The 26,171-nt window shown below is 43.0% G+C and overlaps 1 protein-coding gene across 4 annotated transcripts in view; it reads right to left on the minus strand.

The window, feature by feature from the left end:
• Nucleotides 1-1,070: 1,070 nt before the first annotated feature.
• ELMOD1 (ELMO domain containing 1) overlaps nucleotides 1,071-26,171 on the minus strand; it is a 282,874-nt gene continuing 257,773 nt past the window's right edge. For all 4 annotated transcript variants that reach the window (XM_069202335.1, XM_069202336.1, XM_069202334.1 and 1 more), the window contains one exon: nucleotides 1,071-5,601. In XM_069202335.1, the coding sequence (XP_069058436.1) occupies nucleotides 5,429-5,601 (173 nt within the window). In that variant the 3' untranslated portion in view covers nucleotides 1,071-5,428. The remainder of the gene's footprint in view (nucleotides 5,602-26,171) is intronic.

The following is a 26,171-nucleotide window of genomic DNA, read 5'->3' on the forward strand; positions in this document are numbered from 1 at the left end:
GAAACTTTAGAAGTTAGCAAGTTCATATGCCTATTGTCGCTAGTAATGTTTTATATGTACTATCCTTACATATGAAAACAGTCCTTTGAGCAATAACATAGGGCCATATGTATGAACACATTTTCCCATTGACACAACATCTGGCCCATAGTTATGTTAGCTGACAGCAGACCTTAGCATATTATGGGGGTCATTCCAACTTTGGCGGGCGGCAGAGGCCGCCCGCCAAAGTTCCGCCGCCTGAAGACCGCACCGCGGTCAAAAGACCGCGGCGGTCATTCTGGCTTTCCCGCTAGGCTGGCGGGCGACCGCCAAAAGGCCGCCCGCCCGCCCAGCGGGAAAGCACCAGCAACGAGGATGCCGGCTCCGAATGGAGCCGGCGGAGTTGCTGGTGTGCGACGGGTGCAGTTGCACCCGTCGCGATTTTCAGTGTCTGCCAAGCAGACACTGAAAATCAATGTGGGGCCCTGTTAGGGGGCCCCTGCATTGCCCATGCCAGTGGCATGGGCACTGCAGGGGCCCCCAGGGGCCCCATGACACCCGTTCCCGCCATCCTGTTTCTGGCGGTGAAAACCGCCAGAAACAGGATGGCGGGAAGCGGGTCGGAATCCCCATGGCGGCGCTGCTTGCAGCGCCGCCGTGGAGGATTCCCTGGGGCCACGGGAAACCCACGGGAAACCGCCGGTTTCCCTTTTCTGATCAGAATGGCCCCAGAAGCACCGCCAGCCTGTTGGCGGTGCTTCCGCGGTCGTTGGCCCTGGCGGTCCATGACCGCCAGGGTCAGAATGACCCCCTATATGTTTCTCTCACTCTCCACATCCCATTCCCCCCAGTATTTAGATCTGCTGGGGACTCTTCTCGTGGTTCTGGCAGTTCTACATTCGGGAGAGGTGGTCGGACTGTTGCCAAAACCTGCTGGACACCAATTGGAAATCCCAACAGTATGAAAGTATCAAAGCAAAGGCAATGCCTGGCTGGTTCTCTCTCAAAGCTCTCATGTTAAGCCTCTGCCTTCTTTTCTTATGAACTAGACATTGAGGTAGACATGGATACAAAAGTTAATACTGAAGTGAATTGGAATGTCATGGCATTTATTAGTGTAGCTTCACAATGAGTTGCCTGAGATTTAAAATGAGTTCTATGCAGTTCACAAAAATATTACACACATTTGAATAATACTGCACCAAAAGCGTCAGCTAAAAATGCATAAACATAGCGTGTCTTGTCATAAATAGAATAAACTCCCTAAATCTCTTAGAATTAGTGGAATTGTTTACTTGTATTCTACCCAAGAAATTAATTGTAGAACATCCATACGAAACTGCACAAAGACTGATTTGCTAAAATGTATAAAATGCTGCAGTTTTGAAATGCGAATATTAAGAAATTATCTGGTTGTTCAATGCGAATAAATTAAACAATGCAACATATAATCAGTTACGGAGTATGTGCGATGGCAGAATTACTTTAGCTGTCAAGGCAAACCATTAATTTCCAACAGTTGGCAATTTGTTTCGTACATAACACTGTTTATTCTCGGCGAAGGGAGTCTGCTCCTCATACAGCTTCGAACCCCAAGGGGTCCTGCACAGAAATGGCACCCAGGTCAAGTCACAGGACAGTAGATATTGATTTTTATCCGAACAAAGATGGGCAGCACATACCGAGCAGAGGCCACGTATGGGCATCCATTGGGGCTCCAGGGTAGCAGCTGTTATCACACACTTGGGCTTGGGTACCCCTGGCGTTATCTTCGCTGCTCCTAGTCAAAGGAGGCTCGCATGACAGCAGGAACAGGAAGCTAAAATGGGCTCTTACAGCTCTGTTCGCTTTCTTGAGGTTTCTCTCTTTATCTCTATTAATAACCCTTTGGAGCATATTGAAACCTATTGGGAGGCTAATGGTGGAAATAACATTTAATTCTGTGATGCCACTTATGATCAACGAGTGCCTGGTTTCACTTCCTGTCACACTAGGCATTGGTGTAAATGGACGTCTCAGAGCACTAAAGAAGGGTACCATGCTAGCCCATAACCATCACACAATGTGCTGCTCCCCCCTCGGCCTGTCCGCTTTACACCATGATGCATTTCTCATCCAGTTTCACAAATCTTTTCCTCTCTGTCCCATGTCGATCCAGTTCTGCTATTCCCCTGGAGCCCACTGGTATCAACCTTAATCTGAAAATAAACTATTCATAGTGCCTCTGCCTCAGTGCAGTGCCTACCTGACAGCTCCTTTCCTTCTTCTATTCTGCACCAACCACACCCTTAGAACTGACATGGTGTCCATCCCCAGTAGACGGAAATATCCATCTCAATAGCAGTGTCTTACCACCAAATGCCAACTAGATGATATGGCAGCCAGAGACTCACAGTTGGATGTGCTGTGTCCATCCCTACCATGATGGTCCAGACAGCCAGTAAAAAGTAGCATTATGAGAGATGGTAACGACCACAAGTGAATGAGAGCACCATCAGCCTCACGGTTCCACAGTCATTAGACAGCCCTTGAAGCCTGACTGAGAGGCAGATATGGTTAGGTATTGCCCACATACCTAGCCGCCTTATTGGCGAGTAAATTATATTTTAAAAGGGGTGATAATTCGTATAAGCACACACAATGGAATGTTAGTAGCTTGACAGCCAACTAAAAGGCTTAGTTTGTGGGCAATGCCACCAGTAAAAGCCCACAAATGATGCATCATAAGTAGGAATGGGTGTAACTCATGTAATTTGCTGCTGTGTAATTGTGCAAAATTACAGTAAGATTATGCAGAATTACGCGAGGAGCGAACCGTTCATTTAGTGCTACTTGCTAGCACAAAATGCCCCCTCATGTCCACAACGGACCCTAGGATTTATTTTGCACTAAGAAAATAGCACTAAATGCAACATAACAGCAGCAGCCAGCGCCACTCACACTCTGTTCTTGTCCTCTAAGGTAGGCGCTTTAGTCCAAAAATTACTTACAATCAAATAACAATTTTTCAGTGATTTTGTGGTGCAAGAATAATGCAAAATTAGCGAAAATACTCTGATTACTCTGGCTTAATTAAAACTTTGCTCAGGACTAATTCTAAGGCTGCCACATCCTTTTTCCTGTGATGTGTAAGTATGCTTTAGATCAGTGATCCAGTCCTGGAGGGCAGACCTTCCTGTGCTTTTTTTGTTGTCTTTTGTATTTAGTGGGGCATTACAATCCCGCCCTGCGGTGAACACCATCACAAACTGGGGAATGGAGGCAAAAGGGAGTGCTTGCCTTGGATATCATGTTTTTTCTACAACTGGTGCGTTTACAAAATGTACATAGGTGAGGTGGGGAATGAGATGGGGTTAGGTTTTTGTACCTTAGTAGTCAACACACCTAAGCTAATCGCACGAACAAGCTGGGGGGCAGCTGGAACTGAGATCGGCGCTGTCCCTACTTCTGCTGATCCACAGCCTTAGTGTGGGAAAAGTCCAGCAGCCCAGTGATGTTGACAACATCATAAATGCCCTTTGATGTGAACAATAACAGCTTTTTATTACACGCTGCCCTTTTAGGGGCCGTCCCAAGAGGCTCAGGCTCATAATTGTGGAACTAGGTAATTAAGAGTCAAAACTCCCTATTGTATATTTTAATAATAGGCTTACCCAGAGCTTAATTTGTGCAGGTGTTCGGCACCTGCCCTTTTTTTTGTAAGATGGTACGTATTTATGACAGTTCACCACATGTTGGTGCTGTCAGTCTATTTTAAAAAAAAAACATACCAGCAAAGTGTTTAACAGTTCAATAAACCACTTTAAAAATAGTAATACTTGGATGGTCAGGCCATTCGTACAGGTTTTGGTCAGCTAATGTCATCTAAATTGTCACATTTGTAGGAATGTAATGGTAAGGCGGTGTCGTTGGTATTGATATTTGGCTGTGCTGGCAGGGACCTGGGGTGGTGCAAACTGCAGCAGTCAGCCTTTATTATTTTACAAACTAAGCACTGGGGTTTACCTTAAGACAGTCAGACTTCCATTAATATAATTTTCCATTTAGGTCTCTCAAACCTGTGTCATTCTATATGTAGGAATCGTAAGCGTTTATGAATTGTAATTATAAATTAAAAGTAATTACAGAAACCAAACATTTAATAAATGTATCAGTTGCTAAATTACATTTAAGGAATGTAAGATAACTGCATTAGTTGTGATTTGTATATAAAACCGGTCAGGGAAAGTGCAATAGCAGACAAATTCACAAATGAAAAAGGGTCAACTTCTTAAACAGCAATGGGCTTTTCCTAATCTGATCGAATTGCCAAAGAGATAAGCAGAAGAGGTAAGTGTACACGGAAGAGAGGCGATGGGAGAGGGCGAGAGGAATGGCTGATAGGAAGAGAACTGCTCTTGTAAAACAGCATGTCAGAAACTAGTTAATATCCCTAATGGGGATACATAGTACTGCCCCCCATTCACATAACTATACATGTTTTTTCTCCTACCCTCCGAATGGGCACCCACCAAACGTTAGCAAGTTTAAAGGGACTTCCAGGCTATGACCTTAATTTAGAATAGTTGCATTTTCAGCAGAAACAGACAATTCGAGTAAATCTACCATCCACTAAAATAACAAAAACAGAAATAATCACACTTAAAAATTGCTCCAGAAAACAGTGATCTTTAGACTGTAATACAAGTACTCAATGAAAATGTTCATGTAGTCTATAATTCGAACATCAGTTGCATATTTTCTCACTAGGTATTTAAATAATGAGCTCATGCCATCATTATGATGCAAGACTATGCCTGACTAAGGAATACTTTTGAAGAAATTTAATTTTCATAACAAGTTGCTGTACATGCAGATTTCTGGTGGGCCTTTGCCATTACATACATTTTTTAACTGTGATGCTAACTTGCTAACTTAAATTTTTTTCTTTCAAAGTTCTGTGGCTGTTACAGAAACTGCAGTAGAGGTTCCACGGGGATTCCTCGTTTACACACCCACATTTGTTCATTTTGGAAATCAATTTGGGTTCTATTGGCTTTTCTTGTTGGTGTGAACAAATACAATCATAGTTAACACATTGGTAACGTAAAGAATAGTTTTGCAGTACAAAGCCAATAGTAGATGAGAGACACGCTTACATAGCAAAGCGAAAGACACACAGTTCTTCAATGTTGAGTTATGGGAAACATCTAAAAAAATAGACATTTTTCTTCATACTTCAGTTCAGAATTTAACACTGCATTATGCCACAATATGAGCACCAATATCATGTGAAATCCTTAAAAAGATCACCGACTCGGGATCTAATCTTTATGAAAAAATAGATGAATACTGCACCAAAAGCATGCATACAATCACCAAGGTCATTCTTTGTGGTAAGTGTGATCAAAGCAGTGAGGAAACACAATGGTGAGGCAGTGTTGGTGGAATGAGACAGCATGTCTGACTACAAATTGATGAGGTTGTCTGAGGCAGCAAAGTGAGGGCACAAGGCCATGTCGGGATTGCGGAGCTGTTTCAAAATCCGCTTGTGGAACTTTGCCCGTACGCGGTTGAACTCCATTATATCCAAGGGATCCTCTTCAATCCAGAAATTGTGAAACTCGTACATCAGGTAACCTGTTAGGAAAGCAAAGCAGGGGTTAAGGATCAAAGGATTCTCTGTATCTTGCGATAAATAACCATCCCCCCACGACTCATGTCCGGTTTGGATCTAGCCTATACAAGAGCATTTGTTGTGCTTAAGGTATTCGGGGAAATACATCATCAGGCCCTACACAATCACATAGAAACACTCATTATGGAAGATAAGGGAGTTACCGGGCCAGTGAGAATACGAGTAATGCGGAAACACCTCTGGCCATACAGTTCCCCCAGCTGCTCAAAGTGGCGAAATCTGCAGGTGGAAATCAGGGCAAGGAACAGAAAAAAACAAAATAATTTGATTGGCTAAATGTGAGTTGTCAGTTATTCTTCTATCCTCAAATGGACCATCATGATTCTACTCATAATGCCTAGGTTTCTCGACTCCAAGAGATACTGTTCCAGCCAGTAATGTTTTTTTTTTTTTTTTTACATATATCTGCCCCTTTTCACAGCAGGGTATTATCAGCTCAAGTGAACACATTTGCAAAGTCATCCAGAACAGCGGACCTAACATAAGGCATTTTTAGGAAACACAAACACCCTTCCTCTCACTAAAGTTCTTTTAGCTCACTCCTACTTACCTGTGAAGTTCTGCAACGGAAATGCCTGTTTGTCACATTAAGTGGCTCTGCCTCTCTGAGTCGTGGTCACTAACCATCAAGAGGAGGTCATCTGGGCAACACTGGGAGTACCTTCTTCATATATAAGAATGGCTTAGCATCTCAGGAGGCAACACCAGGCACCAGATTGCTACTGGAAGTCTAGTATTTCTCCAGAATATAATACTCAACAGGAAGGAAAAAATTGGCGATCAGAATAACCTTCCAACCGACCATGCAAAGAACCAAGGCAAAGAGTAAGACGCAACAAGCTAGAAAGGAAGAAGACCGAGAATCCACGGAGTTCAGTGGTTAAGCAATCAAGCAGAAACAAATGTGACACAACTGAACTGAAAATGGACCCCCTTTTATATTGCCAAAGAGGATGTGGTATCATTCAAGAAATGGGTCAGCCATTCTGAAGTGTGAATAGCTTCCTAAAAATACATTCCATTTCATAATAGAACATAGGGTGTATTGTAGGAATATACATTTGTATGTGTATATAAATATATCATAAATATATATATATATATATATATATATATATATATATATATCTGTATATATATATATATATATATATATATATATATATATATATATATATATATGCATAGAAATACACACACACATATATATTCCTACAATATAACCTATGTCATGAAATGCTTTTCGTGAAACTCTTGAAAACACGAGAGCACTGGTGTTTTCAATATGGTGGATGAATTGCATTTTGTTTACCCGTGATCAAGGAAACGGAGTTTTCCAAAACACGTTGGGTGTTCCCAGATCAATATATAATTTTTTTGCTTTATAAGGCAACTGAAGAATTGTCTGTTTCCCTTTTTAGTCCTGGGATACATGACTAATACGGAAAGGAAACTGTGGAAGTGATAAGGGTAAGGGATGATCACTTACACTATGCCTCCTCTTAGGAGCTGCTGGTTTATAGGGAATTGTCGAGTAAAATTGCTCGACTATCAAAAGGAGCATAAAGGATCACTAGGATTATATCCTCTTATGTCAATAAGATGCTGAAGCTTACTTTTTAAGTATCAGGCGTCGCATATCTACTGAACTTCATAGTCTGCTGCCCATCAAGTTTGAGACTGTCTCTCCTTTTTTAACCTGATTACGTTAATGACGAAGCTAACATTTTAAATAGGGACATGAACACAATTAAAGACCTTGGAAATTTCAAAGGGGCCATAAAATCTATGAGAACATTTGGGATTACATTTCTGCTGCAGCAGGTAATTTGGAAAGAGCAGAAAAGTGAGTCATTTTAGTGCACAAATCCAGTTACCATTATTGTGATGCAATTATCTCATGGAAGAAGTAAATCCATCATAAAGTCTGCAGAGATGACTTCCCACGGTCTAGAGAGAGTTTCAGGTGTTAACAATAATCATGCTTTGCTTTGTGTTTCAGATTTATTTTGGGCAGAAAATTCCCAAGACTTGATAAAACTTGTGACTTCTTCCACTATGTCTGGAGATCAAGAAGTCAAGGGAGAACGGAAATATTATTATTTGTCAATTTCTCGAGGTAATAAAGAGCTTGTTTTGAAAAAAAATCGGACAATTTGTATTCTTTAATTGAAATTGAAGGACATGTTTTTTTAAGTCAGGATGATTAGTATTTTAAGTGTCTTGACTGATTATTTCAAGAAATGTGGAAGTGGTTGCAGAAGGGAAGGCTTGAAGAGCAATTATCCTCTCCATGGTCCTCGAACTTTCTTGGTCTGGATATTGTTTAAAAAAGGAATCTGTGTTAGACTTCTCATCCTTGCCGTGGTCTCCCCTAACTTTTTGCCTCTGTTTCCCAGGTTGTTGATGTGTGCTGGTCTCTGTTTTTGTTACTCTGGGCACTTTACCACTGCTATCCAGTGCTAAAGTGCAAGTGCTCCTTTATAGAATGTGTATGTAATTGGCTTTCCATGATTTCCATATTTGATTTGCTGGTAAGTCCCTAGTACAGTGCACTAGAGGTGCCCAGGGCCTGTAAATCAAATGCTACTAGTGTGCCTGCAGCACTGGTTGTGCCACCCACATTAGTAGCTCTGTAATCATGGCTCAAACCTGCCACTGCAGTGTCTGTGTGTGCAGTTTTAAGCTGTAAATTCGACTTGGCAAGTGTACCCACCTTCCCTTTTCTTACATGTAAGACACCCCTAAGGTAGGCCCTAGGTAGCCCCATGGGCAGGGTGCAGTGTATGTTTAAGGTAGGACATATACTCATGTTTTATATGTCCTAACAGTGAAATACTGCCAAATTCGGTTTTCACTGTTGCAAGGCCTATCTCTCTCATAGGTTAACATGGGGGCTACCTTTAAAAATGATTCAAGCATAGATTCCCTTTGGGAGCAGATAGACATGTGGAGTTTGGGGTTTCTGAGCTCGCAATTAAAAAATACATCTTTTAGTAAAGTTGGTTTTTAGATTGTGTGTTTGAAAATGCTACTTTTAGAAAGTAGTCATTTTCTTCTTTAAACTATTCTGTGACTCTGCCTGTTTGTGGATTCCCTGTCTGGGTCAGTTTGACAGTTCTGCTGTTTGCACCTCTCTCTAGACAGAGACACAAAGGGAGCTGGGCTGTAGCCTGCATACCCTGATGAGCCATCTGTGCAATGAGGGAGGGGAGGAGTGGTCACTTACACCTGAAAGGGTTGTGCCTGCCCTCACACAATGCAGTCTCCAACCCTCTGGTGTGTGTCTGGGGCCTGGCCTGGGCAAGGCAGGATTTCACAAACAAGAGAGACTTTCCTTTGAAGTAACTCTACTTCAAAGGCCAAAATGGGTATAAGAAGGGCACACAAAACCACAGACTTTAGATCACCTCTGGACATCAAGAGGAACCTCTGCCTGGAGAAGAGCTGAGGAGAAGTGCTGCCCTGCCTGTGACTGTGCTTTGTGGAGCTATCCTTCTGTTGCTGCGCCCCTGGTGAAAAGGGACAAAGACTGGACCTTGTTGTGCATTCCTGCTTGTGAAGAAATCTCAAGGGCTTGTCCTGAGCTTGCCTCCTGTTGTTGAAGTCGAAGGGACATCAAAGACTTCTCCTGTCAGCACCTGGACTCTGCTGAGACTCCTGCCCTGCCAAGTGGTGCCCTATCCAGTTCCTAGGGCACTGGAAGGTGAAGCTGGCAGACCAAGACTGAAAATCCACTCACAGACCGCCGTGCGGGGAAAATATTGACACACCTTCCGAGACGCAGCTGAAAAATGGCGCACCGCCGGCTTTGCTGCAGAAATCGCTGCTCCACCGGCATCACAGTTGGAAAATTGACGCACGTAGCTGGAAGAACGACATACAACACCCGCTGATGGAGGCTGATAACGTTGCAACCCACATTGCGCGGTTTTGCTGATACTGTGCAGCAGGATTTTTTATGCAAATGTTGCTGGGCACAGAAAAACTACGCAACCTGCTCGGAACTGAGTGCTGCACAGATTGACGCATTGCTCACCTGCGGGTAGGCAAAACGACGCATGCTGATCCTACCGGAGAAGGAGAAATGGCGCATGTCTTGCTTGCGGATGAGAAATCGACACACCGCTTACCTTTTTCACACCCGTGCGTGTTATTTTGATGCTACCCAGGTACTTTTCAACGCTAACAATGTTTTACCTGTTTACAAAAGGATTTAAGACTCTTTTGGTTTTAAAATTAATATCTTGATTTGTGTATGTTGGATTTTTGTAATTTTGGTCTTTTTTATTTTAGATAAATATTTTCTATTTTTCTAAACCTGTGTTGTGCCATTTTGTAGTGCTTTCATTACGTTACTGTGTGTGTTGGTACAAATACTTTACACCTAGCATGCTGAAGTTAAACCTGCCTGCTCGTGCCAAGCTACCAAGGGGGTGAGCGGGGGTTAGCTGAGGGTGATTCTCCTTTACCCTGACTAGAGTGTGGGTCCTTGCTTGGACAGGGGGGTAACCTGACTGCCAACCAAAGACCCCATTTCTAACAATCTGCAATAACATGTTCTGAGCCGGGAATTTAAGCAAGTAAAAAATAAAATTGCTGAAATAAAAATGCCCAGCTTGCTTGTCTATTATTCTGACAATCTGCCTGATGTAGAACTTGAAGTTTTGAAGTTTCTGTCACTTGCAGTATGGTTACTCGAAATTGAGCTTCAAGAAAAAAATGTCTTCACTCTCTGAAAGCTGATATTATAGCCAGAAGTTTTTTTCCAGAATGGAAAAGCTCCTTTTAGCTAGAGAAAATTTCCAGAGAAAAAGGTGATGAAGAGCTCTTCACCATTTGACTGACCTGGTCCAAGAATGCGCCTATAGCCTGGGTCTGATGCATCAGTTTCAATAACAAATGGCTTGGAAGCATGAGGTTGTTGCAGTACAGATGCACAAACAAACTCATAAGCATTTTGAAAATTAGAGTGGCACTGTGCTTTCACAGAACGGAGACACTAACTTGAAAAATCTCTTGATGACTTTCTGATAATAGTTGGCCAGTCCAATGAAGCTTTGCTTTTCCTTTACAGAAGTAGCAATGGGCCAAACTAGGATCGCTTGAACTTTCAGAGACTCCACAGATATACTTTCAGAGGAAAACACAGACTAAATAGTCTACTGACTCCTTCTCAAAAAGACATTTCTCTAGTTTGACCACTAATTTATTTCTCTTAGACGCAGCAGAACTTGTTTAGAAAAGATAAGAATGGGGGGGCGTGGCCTGACTGGAGATGGAGTAGGACACTCCTTGCCCAAGCTCCATACCTCCGTGGGCCCAAAGGCACATTAAAGTGACCAACAAGGGGCCCACTCATGCAGAGTCGAACGGCCCTGGCAGGAACAAGAGTCACGACCGGCTACCGCCACGCTCCATTGAAAAGACTGCTCGAGAGAGCTGTGGTGGCGGAGTCTGTCCTGGAGCCATTGAGCCTGCGAGCAGTCGCCATCTTGCAAGGAGGAGTTGCGTTCCCTAGCCCGCCATGCCCACTATGACGGCTGTGCTGTGTCTCTAGCTTGAGACCCATGGATGATCCACTCATAGGGAGTGAGCGTGGGGGGCTTCGGATGGCGGGGTGAGCCCCATCATTAGAGGGATGCACACCTTGATACCAAGCCCCAACTGCCACTACAACTGACGTCGCACAGCAGATGCGGTGAAGGAGCGATGCTTGTTGTTCAGTTACCTTCAATTAGGGGGCTTGACTGTAGACTCACCTATCCTAGCATCATGCTGATGAGGCACCCCCCCTCTGCTATCAGACTGTGCAATTCCTTTGCATTGGGGAGTCCTGTGAACTCTCCAGGGTCCCTGCTGCAGGCCTGTGGAACAGCGTGCCCCCAGTGGAAATCTGCATCAGATTGACCCCACCCCTCCAGAGGACGACCCTTAAATCTTTCATGGAGCACAGCGCTGGGGTGCCCTGACAGAATTCAGGGCCCCCATCTACACACCTGCCTTGCCTGACAGGCAACCATTTACCTGAAGAACGGACCTGGCCCAGGGAGAGACTCCTTATTTCCCACCGGAACCTCCACTAGCAAATAGACAGCCCCGCAGCAACAGCGACTCCATGCATGCAGGGGACCCTTCTGATCACTCATGAGATCCCAGTGGACAGAAGAGATTATCAGCCTCTGCCTTTGACGCACGAAGAGACTTAAGTGGCGAAAGGCTACCACCTGACATGGAAACAGATGTACTCATTGACCTTACCCTACATTTTGACTTGACACCTGGGAGTGGTCACCTGTAGTGCCTGCCCGACTCCTCTGGGGGCCTTCACGCACACCTGCGGCTGCAACACTGAGCTCACTGACTCCCATCATTTCTGCCCTCTATTGTCTGGGCATGCGCTGAGACTTGCACCAGCCTGCCCTGCTGATTCCTGAGGTCCCTAATGAGTGGCTGTCACTACTCATCCTCTGTGAGGCACTAGAGTGATTAGTCACGATCCCCACGTTTGCAATTTGAAGGGCACGACCGGCCTGGGTGCCTGGGTGTCCCCCCTTGACCTGCTATAGCAGTGGTTCCCAAACTTTTTTTGACCTGCGGCTCCCTTGACCTATTGGCCATTAGCTGTGGCTCCCCATTATGTTACTTTTTTTGGAGGGTGGGGGGATGTAAGCCCGGCGTCTGGAGTAGCTCGACTTTTCTTCCATAAAATATTTGGGATGAAGGTATCATAATTATAGATATAACAAAATAAAAATGTAACAATTGTTTAATAAAAAATAAAAAAAATTGAATTGGTAATGTCAGAAACAGTACTATTCAGCACTTGGGTGTACATATGGAATTGTTAAAAACAATAGACCCAAGCTGGGCCTAAGAATAGTGGCTAACATGACAGAGGAAATGTGCAGAAAAAAGGCAACCAGCCATGTTTCCCCCTCAACCGTCAGGTTCACACATGCTGAGCATTGGAATAACCGAGGATATTAGGTAATAAATAACCATGTTATTTATGCATATCATACAGAAATAAATGAAGTGGCTTTACTTGAAAATTATTCAATCCCTTCCCAGTAGGTGGCGGCAGAGCCTGTGAAATACTGTCTATGTGACTAGCGTAGTCCTCGAAGAAAATCCCAAATTAGGGTTTGATGTCTATTTGTATGTTTTAATTATGAGATTGTTGTGTAATTTAATGAGCTCCAGTAACAGAGGAATGAACAAAAAGGCCAATTATTATATCAATTTACAGTGTTAAAACTTGGGGCATATTTAAGACAAGTGGTGCTGCACACAATGCAGCGCCACTTTTCTTGCGCCCTTTACTGCCCCCTACCGCCACCATGTCTGCACCATACTTAAAATACAGCGCACCATGGCGCAGGGGAGGGAGCAATAGCATAATTTTTTATGACGCTATTGATGGACTCTGCAGGAGTAGTGCCAAAATATTGGTGCTACTCCTGCAGAGTACATAGGGGCCCATTTTCAACAATGATGTGCCCCCGTTTAACACCTGCTCTGAGCAGGCACAGTCCGGTTACGTACGTCCCCTCCAATGCAGAGTATCGGGCCTCACATCCCAAGTTGTACAGGATGCACAGCTAAGAGGAAGGAGGGGGGAAGTGAGACTAAACCAGGGTGAAACTACAGGCCAATAGCGCCCAAAATAGTGGACTTCTCCATCAGAAGATGGGCAGAAATACCTGTCTGTTCTCGTAGAGGCGTCACCCTCGATGGAACAAGGCCTGGAAAGGGTGGGGGAAGTGGTGACTGGGACAGTGGTGCCACTGTTTTTGTCATCAGAGAAGGCTATAGTAGCATATAACCAAGTCTGATGCACGTTTATTACTGGCAAGACAGTTAATGATCACACATGTCCAGCTCCATGTCTGTGAACCCTGCAAAATAAACAGGCATTAAGGTAAAAGGATACAGCATCCCATGTGTGCAGTGTTGATTGAGACAGGAGGAGTTCAACTTCCAGGTCGCTCCTGTTCATGTTTTACAAATGTGCGCCCCGACGCACACAATCATCGAAATCTGGGACAGACTGGCAGTGGGAAGAGGCCTCACCACCTTTTCCGCCCGAACACCCCGATCACCCGTTATCCAGACTTATCGACAGCCCTTGCCCGTGGCTCCTTCCCAGATTGGGAAAAGGGGGAATGTAGGACTTTACAAGACCTATTTCAAGGCTAAACCATCAAGCCCTTCGAGCAATGTAAAATTTACAATACTGTCCCTTATAAATCCCTATATAAATATTTCCAGCTTTGTCGCTGTGCCTTATTTCCCCCTAATGCAACAGGCACCACCCATTCTCTTACTCCGTTCAAAACCCTAGTGCATGGCTTTGATGGATGTAGGGGTCTCATCTTCAAACATTATGGCGTCGTATAACAGTCCCGCCTCCTCCCACGACATCCCTATCAAACTAAATGAGAACTTGATAGTACCCTAGGCATATCCCAGAAACAATGGGAGCTTCTCTGGTGTCAGATCCCTAAAACCCACAGAAGCATCTCTCAGCAGAAGTCGGCATTTAAATTAATGCTGAGATGGTACTATAACCCTGACACTTACGCGCCATGTTGCTGGCTACCTCCGCTGCCTGTTGGATATGTGAAGCTTCAGTTGGTGATTTCCAGCACATCTGGTGGACATCTTCCTTCCTCACTACATTCTGGAAAGAAATCCAGGGTCACATCAAGAACACGCTAGGTTTCCCCATCCCAGTGGATTTCAGCACAATTATCCTGGGGGTAAGACTGGTCACACTAGAAGGAGTGACTCACGCGGACTGATACCTTGTCCGCCACATGACTGGGGCAGCTAAGCAACTTATAGCCCTGGCCTGGAAAACAAAGACCACTTCCCCACCAGTGGCCTGGTTTACTAGGTTTTGGCATATAATGGCCAAGCAACAGATGTCACACAAACTGGTGCTTACTGAAAATAAATTCACCCGCCTCTGGCAGTCCCTGATAAACTAGAGCAAATATTTATGGAAAGTTTGCGCCGCCTTAGCTTCATTTTTATTTACACTGAAGCGGCACTATCTTAACTCCATATTTATATATTGAGGTTAGATCCGTTTAGCGTCAAAATATTGGAGTTTGCGCCATTTTTAGGAAGTGCCAACCCACCTTGCATCTCATTGCGACAATGAGATCCAAGGTAGGCATTCCCTTCCTAAGAATGATGTTAGGTCCCTGGCGCCATATTTAACTCCAGACGCTGAAACGACGCACACCTAGGAGGTGGACCTAAGTAATAGAGCTAAACCCATAAGCATCATTATTTAACGCCTGGTCAGACCAGGCATTATAGTGCTGGTAGGCCCATCTCCATGTGGAAACATCATGGAATAGGCACATAGATGCCCACCCCAACCACCAGCATCACCACCACCCACACCACAGGGACACTACTGGATGGGGGAGCCCATCACAGGTAAGTGTATGTGTATGTGTGTGGTGTACCACTGGAGGCCCCTTACATGGGGCCCTCTGGCTGGCACTGGGTATGTTGGGCTTGTCCTGGGGACACTGGTCGCCTGTGGTGGGCATTAGGGTTGTGGTGATGACTCCTGTTTGTACTTAGGCAGGAGTCATTTTTGGCAGCTTGTGTGTCAAAAAATGATACTAGGCTGACTAGCGGCAGGTATTTTGCCGCTAACCAGCCTACCGTCATTTTTTACCCACTATAGCCATTTCCCCTAATACCATCCATCACCGGCTAGCGTTTTTTTGTTTTACGCTAACCTTTCTTTAGCGCCATTGTGTGTAGTTTTTTGATATGGTGCACGGATGGCTTTAGGGAATGGCGTCAGCTCGTGTTAAGAAAAATGATGGGGCAGTTGTGTGTCATTTTTCATAAATAGGGGCCTATATGTCACACACAGAATTCCTATATTTCTGGCCCCTAGACACCGAGCCCTCCACCTATTTGAATAATGACACTCCCCCCAATAACAGTGAGACCCTTAGACATCACAGGATAGATGCTAGGAATAGGCACCTACCCTATCTTTCCTTGAATGGTGCCCCACTCCTACCACCTCGCCCCAGCAGACTTCGCTGCACACACTTGCAAAAGCGGCACAGATAGAGGACCACCACATGCCCCCCTTCAAATTGTGGATTTCTCCTATTTTGTGAAGGGGCCTGTTGGGCCCGTAGCCTCATTGTCTGCCCATAACTCAATAGGGCCCTCTCAGACCCTGGGTGCCATTTCACTACAGCTGCATCGTACTGGCCTCCTGGGGAAATCTAACATACTCCAGTGGCCCAACCAACACAGCTGCAGCCAATCAAGAGCAGACACGGAGCATCCCCTTTGTTTTCCAACCGCTGATTATCAGTTATTACAGAAGCCCCTCTTAGGCAGAACCTCAAACGCACCTAGCTTCCGTAGCTACTGATTGCTTGCTCTGTTTTGCCTCTGCACTTGATGAAGACTGAAGTGCTAAGGTAATTACATTGCAACGGTATAGCTACAGTTTTCTTACGCACTGACACTAGCAACATGCCTCACTCATACTGTCCTGTTCTTGTAATGTTCTTGTACTGTTCTGTACTATTTGTTGAAAACCTAATAGACACTGAGCAGCAAAAAAATAGGACAAGAGCGTCAGCTAGATTGTCTGGAGAATCAATTCAGAAAAAAATTGCACTCATACAGTGCTGACAAACAGCAGGATGGAAAGACATTACTCAGTATTCGAGATGCCCAATTGGTGCCTTACTGCTGTTTTTCATTCATCACTTGTTCAGATCAGGTAATAGGCTGCTCTCAGAAACAATTTGGTTAACAATTTAGCTCCCTGAACAGCATTCAAAATATCAGAAATAAGGGGCAAGTGATAATGGTCTTTGACAGTCACAAGTTACAAGATTAAGGCCCCTATAATCAATACAAAGCAAAAGTTCAGATGTACTCTGTAGAAAATGCCCTTTTTTTGCATTGTCACCCCCATTCTTTGCAAGATTTTGTTGTTGGTTTTTTGACTGCACACTGGAACACTTCTATCCCTAAAATATGTAGAATTGGCTACAATACTAATTTGCATTGCTATACAGTTCCTACTAAGATAACTGGACTGCATATTAGGACAACTGAATTTAAAAATGGGGACTAAGTCTGCCCACACCGTCAGATGCTGACGGCTCAATTCTTGGCTAGCTCACAGTACTTCACTTGCACCCCTAACCTCACTGGAGTGGAAGGTGATTGTGGCAACCTAAAAATGATAATCTGACTCCCATGGAAGTTGCAGAAACAGATCCTACCCGTTTGTTGTACTACTCATGCATGACCAGGCGAAAACACAAGTGAGATACAAGATATGTGTTTATGACATTTATTGAAACAATCATAGTCTTGCATAGAGAGAATGAGCTACGATAACTAGGCATATGAAACAATGCAATGTTGTCAGCTTTTAAAACATAGTTAAGAAAATAAATATTACAACCATGGTAAATAATTTCTAGATATTCCCACATAACCCAAGCCTACATTGAAAGCATAGTGGGTATATCCTCTGTCTCTGCCCAATCTAAGATGTTAGCCTTAGCCCCCATACCTGGAGAACAACATCAGGAGTCAGCCTGCAGTATGAATGGCAATCCTTTTGGGAAGGTGGTAGATCAGGACCAACAGAGCAGCATGTAGAACACAGCATTCGTCTGAGGACGTTTGCTGTATGGAGTGCCCCTCAGCCCCTTCCGGGTCAGTGCATCGTTTATATACTAATGCCACATTGTGTTAGAAGCACAGATGCAATGCTATGTCTAGATGTTAGAAGCTGTCTTCAAACGGGCAGCGGAAGCACTAGGATATCTTGTACTGTGTTTCTAGCCTTGAACAAAACGTACTGATTATATGTCGAGAAAAGGCTAACTAAAACAAGCAACTCATACAATATATTCCTAGAATAACATCATGCAAGCAAAGTGTGTAAAATGTCACTGCTAAAAGTGATGCAGCTAAATGTATACAATGTAAAATCTAAAACAAAGCTAAAATATAGATTCAACCTAGGTCCAAGAGGGCCTCACTACAGCATATTTAATTTAGGTATAAGTTCATAGTATATGGTACCAAAATGTACCAGGGCCTGCAAGTTAAATGTCATTAGTGGACTGCAGCACATATTGTGCCACCACTAAAGTGATAACTCGAGGCCTGTTTCAAGGTCTGCCTGTGCAGCTGGGGTAGGTAGTTTTAAAACTCCCAAATCAACTTGGAAAACCATTGTCAGGCCTAAACCTTCCTTTTAAATAGTAATATGTCACCCCTGACGTAGGCCTTTCCAGCCTTAAGGCAGGGTGCATAGTATTTAAAAGTAGAATATATGTATTTTATGTGTTTACATCCTTACAATAAAAAAGGTCCCAATCCACTATTTCACTGTAGCAAGGTATGCCATAGAATACACTGCATTACATTATTACACCTAATAAAGCTAACATCAGATAGGCGGTTTACTAGAAAAATACTTCAAACACTTATTTTCATAGTTAAACAAAATCAAACTTAATGCTAAAGTCGACTTTGGTCTAACTGTTTCAGGAATAGTGTCATATGAAAGTCACTATTTGGCTCCCCTAGATTCTAATAACTTTTTCAGAGTTAATCCTCAACTGTCACCTGGCAGTGTGCGGGCCCCTGCAAGGAGATGTGAATGTCTCCCAGGAATGGGAACAAAAGGGCCTTGGGAAAGAGCAGATGTGACCATCTCCTGACAGGATAGCCTGGGGGATGTGCCCCCCAATCGCACAAGCTTCAAAGGGGCATTCCCTGTCACAGGCAGATGTAACTCACACCTAGGCCTGCCCCCTACATTGTCTGGATAGTCTGAATGTCACTGATTCGAGTGAGGGGAATGTCTGTTTTAGAACTGGTTTGCAGGGAGAGTTTCTCATTACCGTAAAACCACATTGGAGGGGCAGCCAGAGCGCTGCACAGGAGAAGAAAAATTCTGCCAAGTTGGATTTTGGCTGAACAGTGCACTGTGGAACTGTTTAGAGCAAATCCTCCAGGAAATATTGTCAAAGTGCGTTGGGTTGTCCCAGGGAAATTTTCCTCTATGGCCAGGAAGTCTCATCTACCCACAAGATAATGCCAGACATAAATGTTGTACGCAGGATACCTTCTTGAGACCACACCTGGACCTGTGGAAGCAGAAGAAGGACAGCACCTGCTGTTCAACCTGGGAGAGAACCCCTATCAGCTGGACCTGCTCCCAGCTGTACCTAAGACAAAGAAGTTGACTCCAAATTAAGTTGCCCGTTAAAGCTAGAGGGCCACAAAGCTGCAAGACGCCTATTTTTTCCAAGAGCCCAGCTGACTAGATCTGACTGGATTTGCCTTGGACCCTACTGGGGGCTTCTGGGAGAGTGAGTCCTAACCCCAAGTGGTGTCTGCAAGTGGGGCTGATGTTAAAGTGTACTCCCATGACCCTAAAACCACACAACTGGACACTCAGAAACATTTTCATGACACTTCCTAAAGAGTACCAGGGGAGACCGGGCCTGCCAACATTGATTCAATGGTTGGATTCAACTTACCAGTTAACGCTGCTGAAAGGATTTCGACTTCCAGAAATGTTTTTTAGTCCGAACATAGAGGGGTTTTACCGAGGCTACCGTTGAACAGCATCTGACACTGATAAGACATTTATGGACATGGGGTTGGACTTTGACCGCAAGGAGCTTTCCCGGCATTGACTCCAACTGTGCCAAGTTTCCTGCCAGAGCCGAGGCTTGCCCCAAGGACTTCCGCTTCACCAGGCTGCTGTGAGCGACCGCTCGTTTTCATGATAAATTTCCAGAATCTCCGATAGTTGTGCTATTGACTGGCTTTAGTTGAAGAAGGTTTATTGGCAGTACAATGAGAGATGCAGAAATCTGAGCCCAGGAACAATGATTTTGCCAATCATTTCACGTAAGGATTAGGTTAAGCAAGCCAGTTGATACCCAAAATAATAGGATAACAAGGTGACGAAGTTAAATCAAAAGTGAAGTTCTCATACTGTGCAGCAATCGGAAGAGACAAGACATGAGTTTTCTCAGTGACTAGGCCAGATGCTACTAAAGTTCCCTCCACAGATTCTACAGCTACTAGAACATCCTTCCTTTGAACTGAAATATAAAGGGATATTTCTCACTGAATATCCATGTAAATATTGGAGGCTCCGCAGTTTAAAAGAACAGGTGCAAAAAGAGGTCAAGACTGAACCAATAGCACCTGTTGTAGGAGGACAAAGGTATAACACTGCAAAGGAGGAGGTAGGGGTGTGTGTTTTTCATTTGCCTCTATTTCTTGTACTAGAGGTGGGCATACTAGTTTTCCGACTTGTTAGGCAGACGAACAGGACTTACAAGGCAAGAACTCAGAAGATGACTGTGGTATATAATCAATTGTAAAGTCAATGTAGATTGTTCTCTTTGCTCTGCTCTCAGGCTGATGTCATAGTCTGACATCATGTAGAATATGGAATGTTAGAGAGGTTGAGAAGAGCAGAGCTGAGAGGAGAAGACGGTAGTTGGCTGTGGATGGGATGCTCCAATAAAGGTCCAGATTTCACACCTGTTTGGATACATCTTTCTTCATTTCAACACTGGCGACGAGGGTGGGATCCTCTGGAGCATCTTAACACTATTTAGTAGCCACTTCGTGCTGAATTGTGTCATATGGATATTTTTCTTTTTCTTCTTGCTATTTGTCATTTTTTTTTTTTTTGCAGGGAGTTGTACTTTTAACATTCTGCCCTGCGAAAATTTAAAAGTAATATTTTGCTTTACCTAATTTTGGCTAGAGAGCAGATATTGTTTTTCTCTCGTGCTGACTACGCATTTATGCGTTTATTTAAACGTGTGTATTTTCATTTTTGTGTTATCGGAACTATGCCATTATATTCTGAATTCCGTTTGGCATTCAAGACCAGGAGAGCGTGAAGACTTATTGATTTTTTTTTTCTCCAGCAGTTCAGAGTGCTTTGTTTGTTTACTTGCGGTTTAAGGGTAGTGAGAGAATGTATTGAATGTTGCAATAGTGACAAAGTTTATAAAACAAGAGTACCTCCAATGTGTGTAAGAGACATGCCACTAAAACCATGGCAAGAAATTGCGGTGGACATTGTGGGTCCGTTACATGGTAGGGGTGGTGTCACTTATTTGTTAGTGCTTATTGATCATTTTTCTAGATGGGCTGAGATTGCTATATGTCACAGTACGGAAACCAAGAGAATAATTGAGTTTTTCAATGACATTTTTGGACGGGATGGTTTTCCTGATACTCTTGTCACGGATAACGGACCGCAGTTTGTCTCAAGAGAAATGAGTGAGTTTCTTGAGAAGTCTGGTATAAGGCACAAAAGATGTTCTCTTTACCATCCTGAAGGTAATGGAATAATTGAAAGATTTAACAGGTGTGTGAAAGAATGTATACAACTAGAGAATGCTTCAAATAGAGACTGGAAGGAAGGTTTAAAAGGATTTCTATATGCTTATAGGATGACTCCTCATTCTACAACAGGAAAGGTTCCTTTCGAACTTTTCAGAGGTCGGAAGGCTAACACATCACTTGCACCTGCGTGGGTGCATTGGAGGAAGGAAGTAATGGATCAAAACATAATGGAAGAGAAGAATGTGCATGAGAGTGTAAATGTACAAAAAAGGAAATTGTATTATGACCACAAGAAGGGAGTGTGTGAGCTTGACATAAAGGTTGGAGATCAGGTATTGATCAAAAAACCGACATTGAGTAAAGGCAAGAGTAAATTCCAAGGATCTTTTGAAGTCATTAAACTGTTCAGAAATGCCGTGAAGATAAATGATGGTAGAATATGGAATCTTAATAGAATTGTAAAATTCATTGGTAATTGTTAAGGTTGGTGTTTTAATGCATTGTATTTGATTATCTATTCTATTGTATTTTCTTTCAAACTTTGTATATAGTTATCTGGAGCATTTTTATTTTAGGAGGGAGGTGTGTGGTATATAATCAATTGTAAAGTCAATGTAGATTGTTCTCTTTGCTCTGCTCTCAGGCTGATGTCATAGTCTGACATCATGTAGAATATGGAATGTTAGAGAGGTTGAGAAGAGCAGAGCTGAGAGGAGAAGACGTTAGTTGGCTGTGGATGGGATGCTCCAATAAAGGTCCAGATTTCACACCTGTTTGGATACATCTTTCTTCATTTCAACAATGACCTTTCTGACAACAGTAGAAATGCAGGCCTTAGTTGTGTCATCTTGGCTTCTCTTATTCAGTGAAAGGACATTTAGTAAAACCCACTTGCATGGGCTCATCTTGCAGACGAACAAAGGCCTGGAAGGAGGTTTTGACAAGGATTGATTACAATGCTCAATTTTCTGAAGCCAATTATCAATCTGAATGGTAGATTTAAGATCATGCAGGGATGCTGGCCGAACAACTTTTATGAGTTTGTCCTTCAATTCATCCTTAAAGCCTCTTCGAAATAAGGTGAAAAGGGAGGTGTCAGATAAGCCAACCTCTCTAATTCAACCTTTGAATTTCGAAATGTACGTAAATATATAGAATCTAAAATCTCATCTTGGGCAGATAACTTGAGATTGTAAAGGTTGAAAAATTAAATTAATTCCACGAGGAAAGCTGGAAATTTCCTAAAAGTCGATTGGGATCCAAAAGTAAAGGAATAGCCTATGCCAAGGCATTTCCAGCAATACTAATTACAAGAAAGCCCGCCTTAGATCTGCCACTGGCATAAATATGGGACTTAAAAGTAAAATGAATATGTCAAGTGTCCAAAAAGGCCTTTGGTTTCATCTTGTTGAATTTAAATTCTGTCAAGCCAGCTAAAGAACCTTGTTGTAGTACAACAAGAGGTTGACGTAAAAATACATTTTCTATGGTCAAAGTTTGGACCTGAAGAGTCAGGTTGTTTACTGCTGACAGTTATTCTTGGACCTAAACCATTTCTTGACCCTGATGGCCTTGCAACCTGGTGTTGCAACTTGTCAAGAATAGGTACTCTGGGTGGTGCTTGGAGTGTCTTTCATACATAGGAATGGCCTACTATCTCAGGAGGCAACACCAGATGCTAGGTTGATACTGGGAGGCTAATATTGTTCTAGAAAATAATACCCATCAGGAAAGAAAAAAAAGGAGACCAGTCCAAGCAGGAAAGCAAAGAGCAAGAGATGACAAACAAGAGATAGAAAAGATGGAGAATTCACAGAGTTCAGAGAGCGAACAATGAAGCAGAAACAATTGCACAACAAATTAATTCATAATGGACTCCCTTTTGCCAAATAGGGTGTGGTATAGTTCAAGAAATGGTTTGGTCATCTTGGATTGTGAATAATTTACTAAAAAGACATTCAGGGGCTTATTTACAAGCCCCTAGCGCCACTGGAGCGTCACTTTCAGCGATGCTATGGTTGGGCTGTGCCCTTTTCCACTTTGCGTGGCTTAATGCCGCCTAGTAAATATGGCCCTGATGCAGTTTTCTGCACCAGAGGGGCGTACAATGGGTGTTGCTGTGGGTGTTTCCACGCATCACTTATGGCATTTGACACTGCCACATATTTATGAGAAATCATAAACCTAAGACAGCGCCAAAAACTAACGCCATCCAAGGGGTGGCATTACAGTGGCACAAAAAGGAGAAATACTTTTATTTCTCCTCATTTTTGCGTTGTCTATGTATGCTGCATTCTGCAGCACACACAGAATGAGCAAAATACCATTATTGATTGTTTATGTGCAGGGCAGTATCCCTTCCTGCACATAAACAATTATTAAATAATGACAATTTGCTACTTCTGAACATTAACTTGTGGATAACAATAAATGAACAGTAGAAATTACACATTTCAAATGATTTTTAAGGTCCTTGCCCTAGCCACAGAGTCAATTCTGATGGCGTTTCTTGATAAAAATCAAAGCAGAAGCTCTGGGTGTGCACATTTTCACGCATCATCTATGATCCAAGAACAGGTTGCTGCTACCCCTGATGCTTGCCCTGTAAGGTCAGTTTGGTGTCCCTACCCATTTCCTCCTGCCCTTCGTGATCCAATGTACCAAACTTGGCAACATTTTGAACTTGGTGAGAGAGATTTTAAAATTAATAACCAGGGGAATTGATTTTTCCCATCAACTTACATTGAAAAAGAGAATATTTGAGACATAAAGAAGATAACATAAAGTCCTTTTAGGCTTAAAAACATTGTGAGTCTCCTGCCTGAATTGGGTCTGTTGGCATGTATGGTTGTATTGCCAATGCCTCTTCCTTCTGCCCTCAATGGTCTGTTATATTACCACAGCCAGTCTTGCGTGTCCTGTGTGGTTGGTTGTTGCCCCTGCCCTCTTTTTCCCTGCCCTCCATGGTCCATTGTGCTGCCACTGCCCCTCCCTCCTGCCCCGCGTGGTCAACTTGTTGCCGCTGCACCCTTCTCCCTGCCATCAGTGCCCCTGACCACTGCCTCTCCACAGAATTCTAAAGAACAACTAGATTGCTAACATTCTAGATTTATCACAAAAGTGTGGCACATCTGACGTCATCTTGATGTAACCAAAACTGCAATACCTAAACAATTTACTTTAGAAATTATAAAAATGAGAGGGTCTTATTCCATTAGGAATGTTGGTTAGTGCTGTAAAAAACTAAAATGAGGACATATTTTCTGAGTTTTCAAATAGCGACAAAGCAATTTTATAATATTTGCTATCTTTATGTTTTTTTTTAATCTAGTTGATCATTTGATTATTTGTGACACTTAGGCGAGAGAATGTGGCATTCCTGCCAGAGCTGTGGACTTTGCAACTGGGATACTGGGTTCGAGTTTTGGCATTAGCTTGACATCCTGTGATTTTGTGCAAATGACTTAGGGCCTGATGTAACGTTTGGCGGAGAGGTCACTCCATCACAGTGGTGACGGATATCTTGTCCGCTGAAATCTAAATCCTGTAGGATATGATGGGATTTAGATTTCATTGTGATGGAGTAACCCCTGCACCAAACTCAAAATTAGGCCCCCTGCTCTCCTCACGCCTAAAACCAAAATGAATGTGTCCTTGTGTAATGTAACTGATGCTCATGTAAGGCACTCCAGTACCTTTGGGTCACATCTGCACTATATAAAACTACAAAACAAGCAAAAAAATAAGTGTTTTGCACACCTCTGTCATTGGGCTATATTTGGGCAAAATGTTGGTACTATTTGTGATACATTTGGCCTCTTTTTTGTCTCTGGTGGCCCACTTGGGAGACTTATTTGTTAGTAATCTCCCCAATTGCCTCATTTACTACAGCATCCTCAATAGAAAATGCTTTCAGTTTTCCACTTCAATTTCATCAAGGTGGCCTTCAAATGTGCAACACTTTTGTATATATTCATAATGTTAGCGCTCTGGTTGCACATTAGAACTCTGTAGATGAAGTGCTGATCACTAAGTAGTTAACTGGCAGTCTGCTGCTGGTGTTGAAAGTGTAAGTTTCAGTCTGCATATCAGAATGTTTAATGTAGTAGAAGAGGAAGATATTTGAGAACTCATTTACAACTTGCCCTACTTTTTCTTTCTACAGCACTAACCATAATTTCTATGACAAAATTAACACCTTTATTTTGTTTCTTACTAAATAAATGTTTTAAGTTTTACCAATTTGATTCAATCAAGATGACTTCAGGTGTGCCACACATTTGTCATAAAAAGACGGTTAGCACTGTAGTTGTTCTTTAGAACACTCTGGGAGACTGCAGTAAAATACAAGGGAATCAACTGACAGGCTGCTCCTGTTGGAAATACATGTTTTTACTGAGAATGTCAAACTTCATTCTGACATGGCTGAGAATGATAGTGTGAATTTACAGAAAATATGCTCTCATTTTAGCTTCTGGAGCACCTTCCATAACCTCTATGGGAAAATCATGAGAAAACAGTTTTCTGTCAAACATGGTTCATGAAATCCCAGCAGTAGGCTTTCTCACAGGGTAAAATCACCTTAGAACACACCATAATTCCTAAAATGAGTATAGTACCATCAACAAATGATTTATTTTGTAACTAAAATCTGTGAGCACCCTTTATACATTCTCATTTTGTGACCCTCAAAACCTGCCATTCACTACAGTGCTTTTCAATGGGATTGCTATCATGTATATTGGTCACAAAATGACTGGCAGCACTTCCCGGTTGAAGTGCTGACTGCCAATCAGAGCTCACCATGAAATCTGTGCTTAGGCTCTGCCCAGATATCTATATTTCTTTTTCCTTTAATAACTCCAAGTCTACTGTGCTTTTGGTGTAAATCTGTTAAGTAGTTTTTTATATGATAAAAGGAAAATAAATGTGTGTATCTGTGGCTGCCACAACTTCGTGAATAATGACAAACTTGTGCAAAAAGCTGCAGAGCTCTGATGGCTGCCAAAACCAGGAAGTGTTGGCAGCCATCTTCGGACTCAGCTTTAGCTGACTCCCAGAAAACAGTGAGAAAAAAAGAAAAGGGGCCAGGGTA

This window comes from Pleurodeles waltl, chromosome 8, assembly GCF_031143425.1.
Source record: "Pleurodeles waltl isolate 20211129_DDA chromosome 8, aPleWal1.hap1.20221129, whole genome shotgun sequence".
Lineage (NCBI taxonomy): Eukaryota > Metazoa > Chordata > Amphibia > Caudata > Salamandridae > Pleurodeles > Pleurodeles waltl.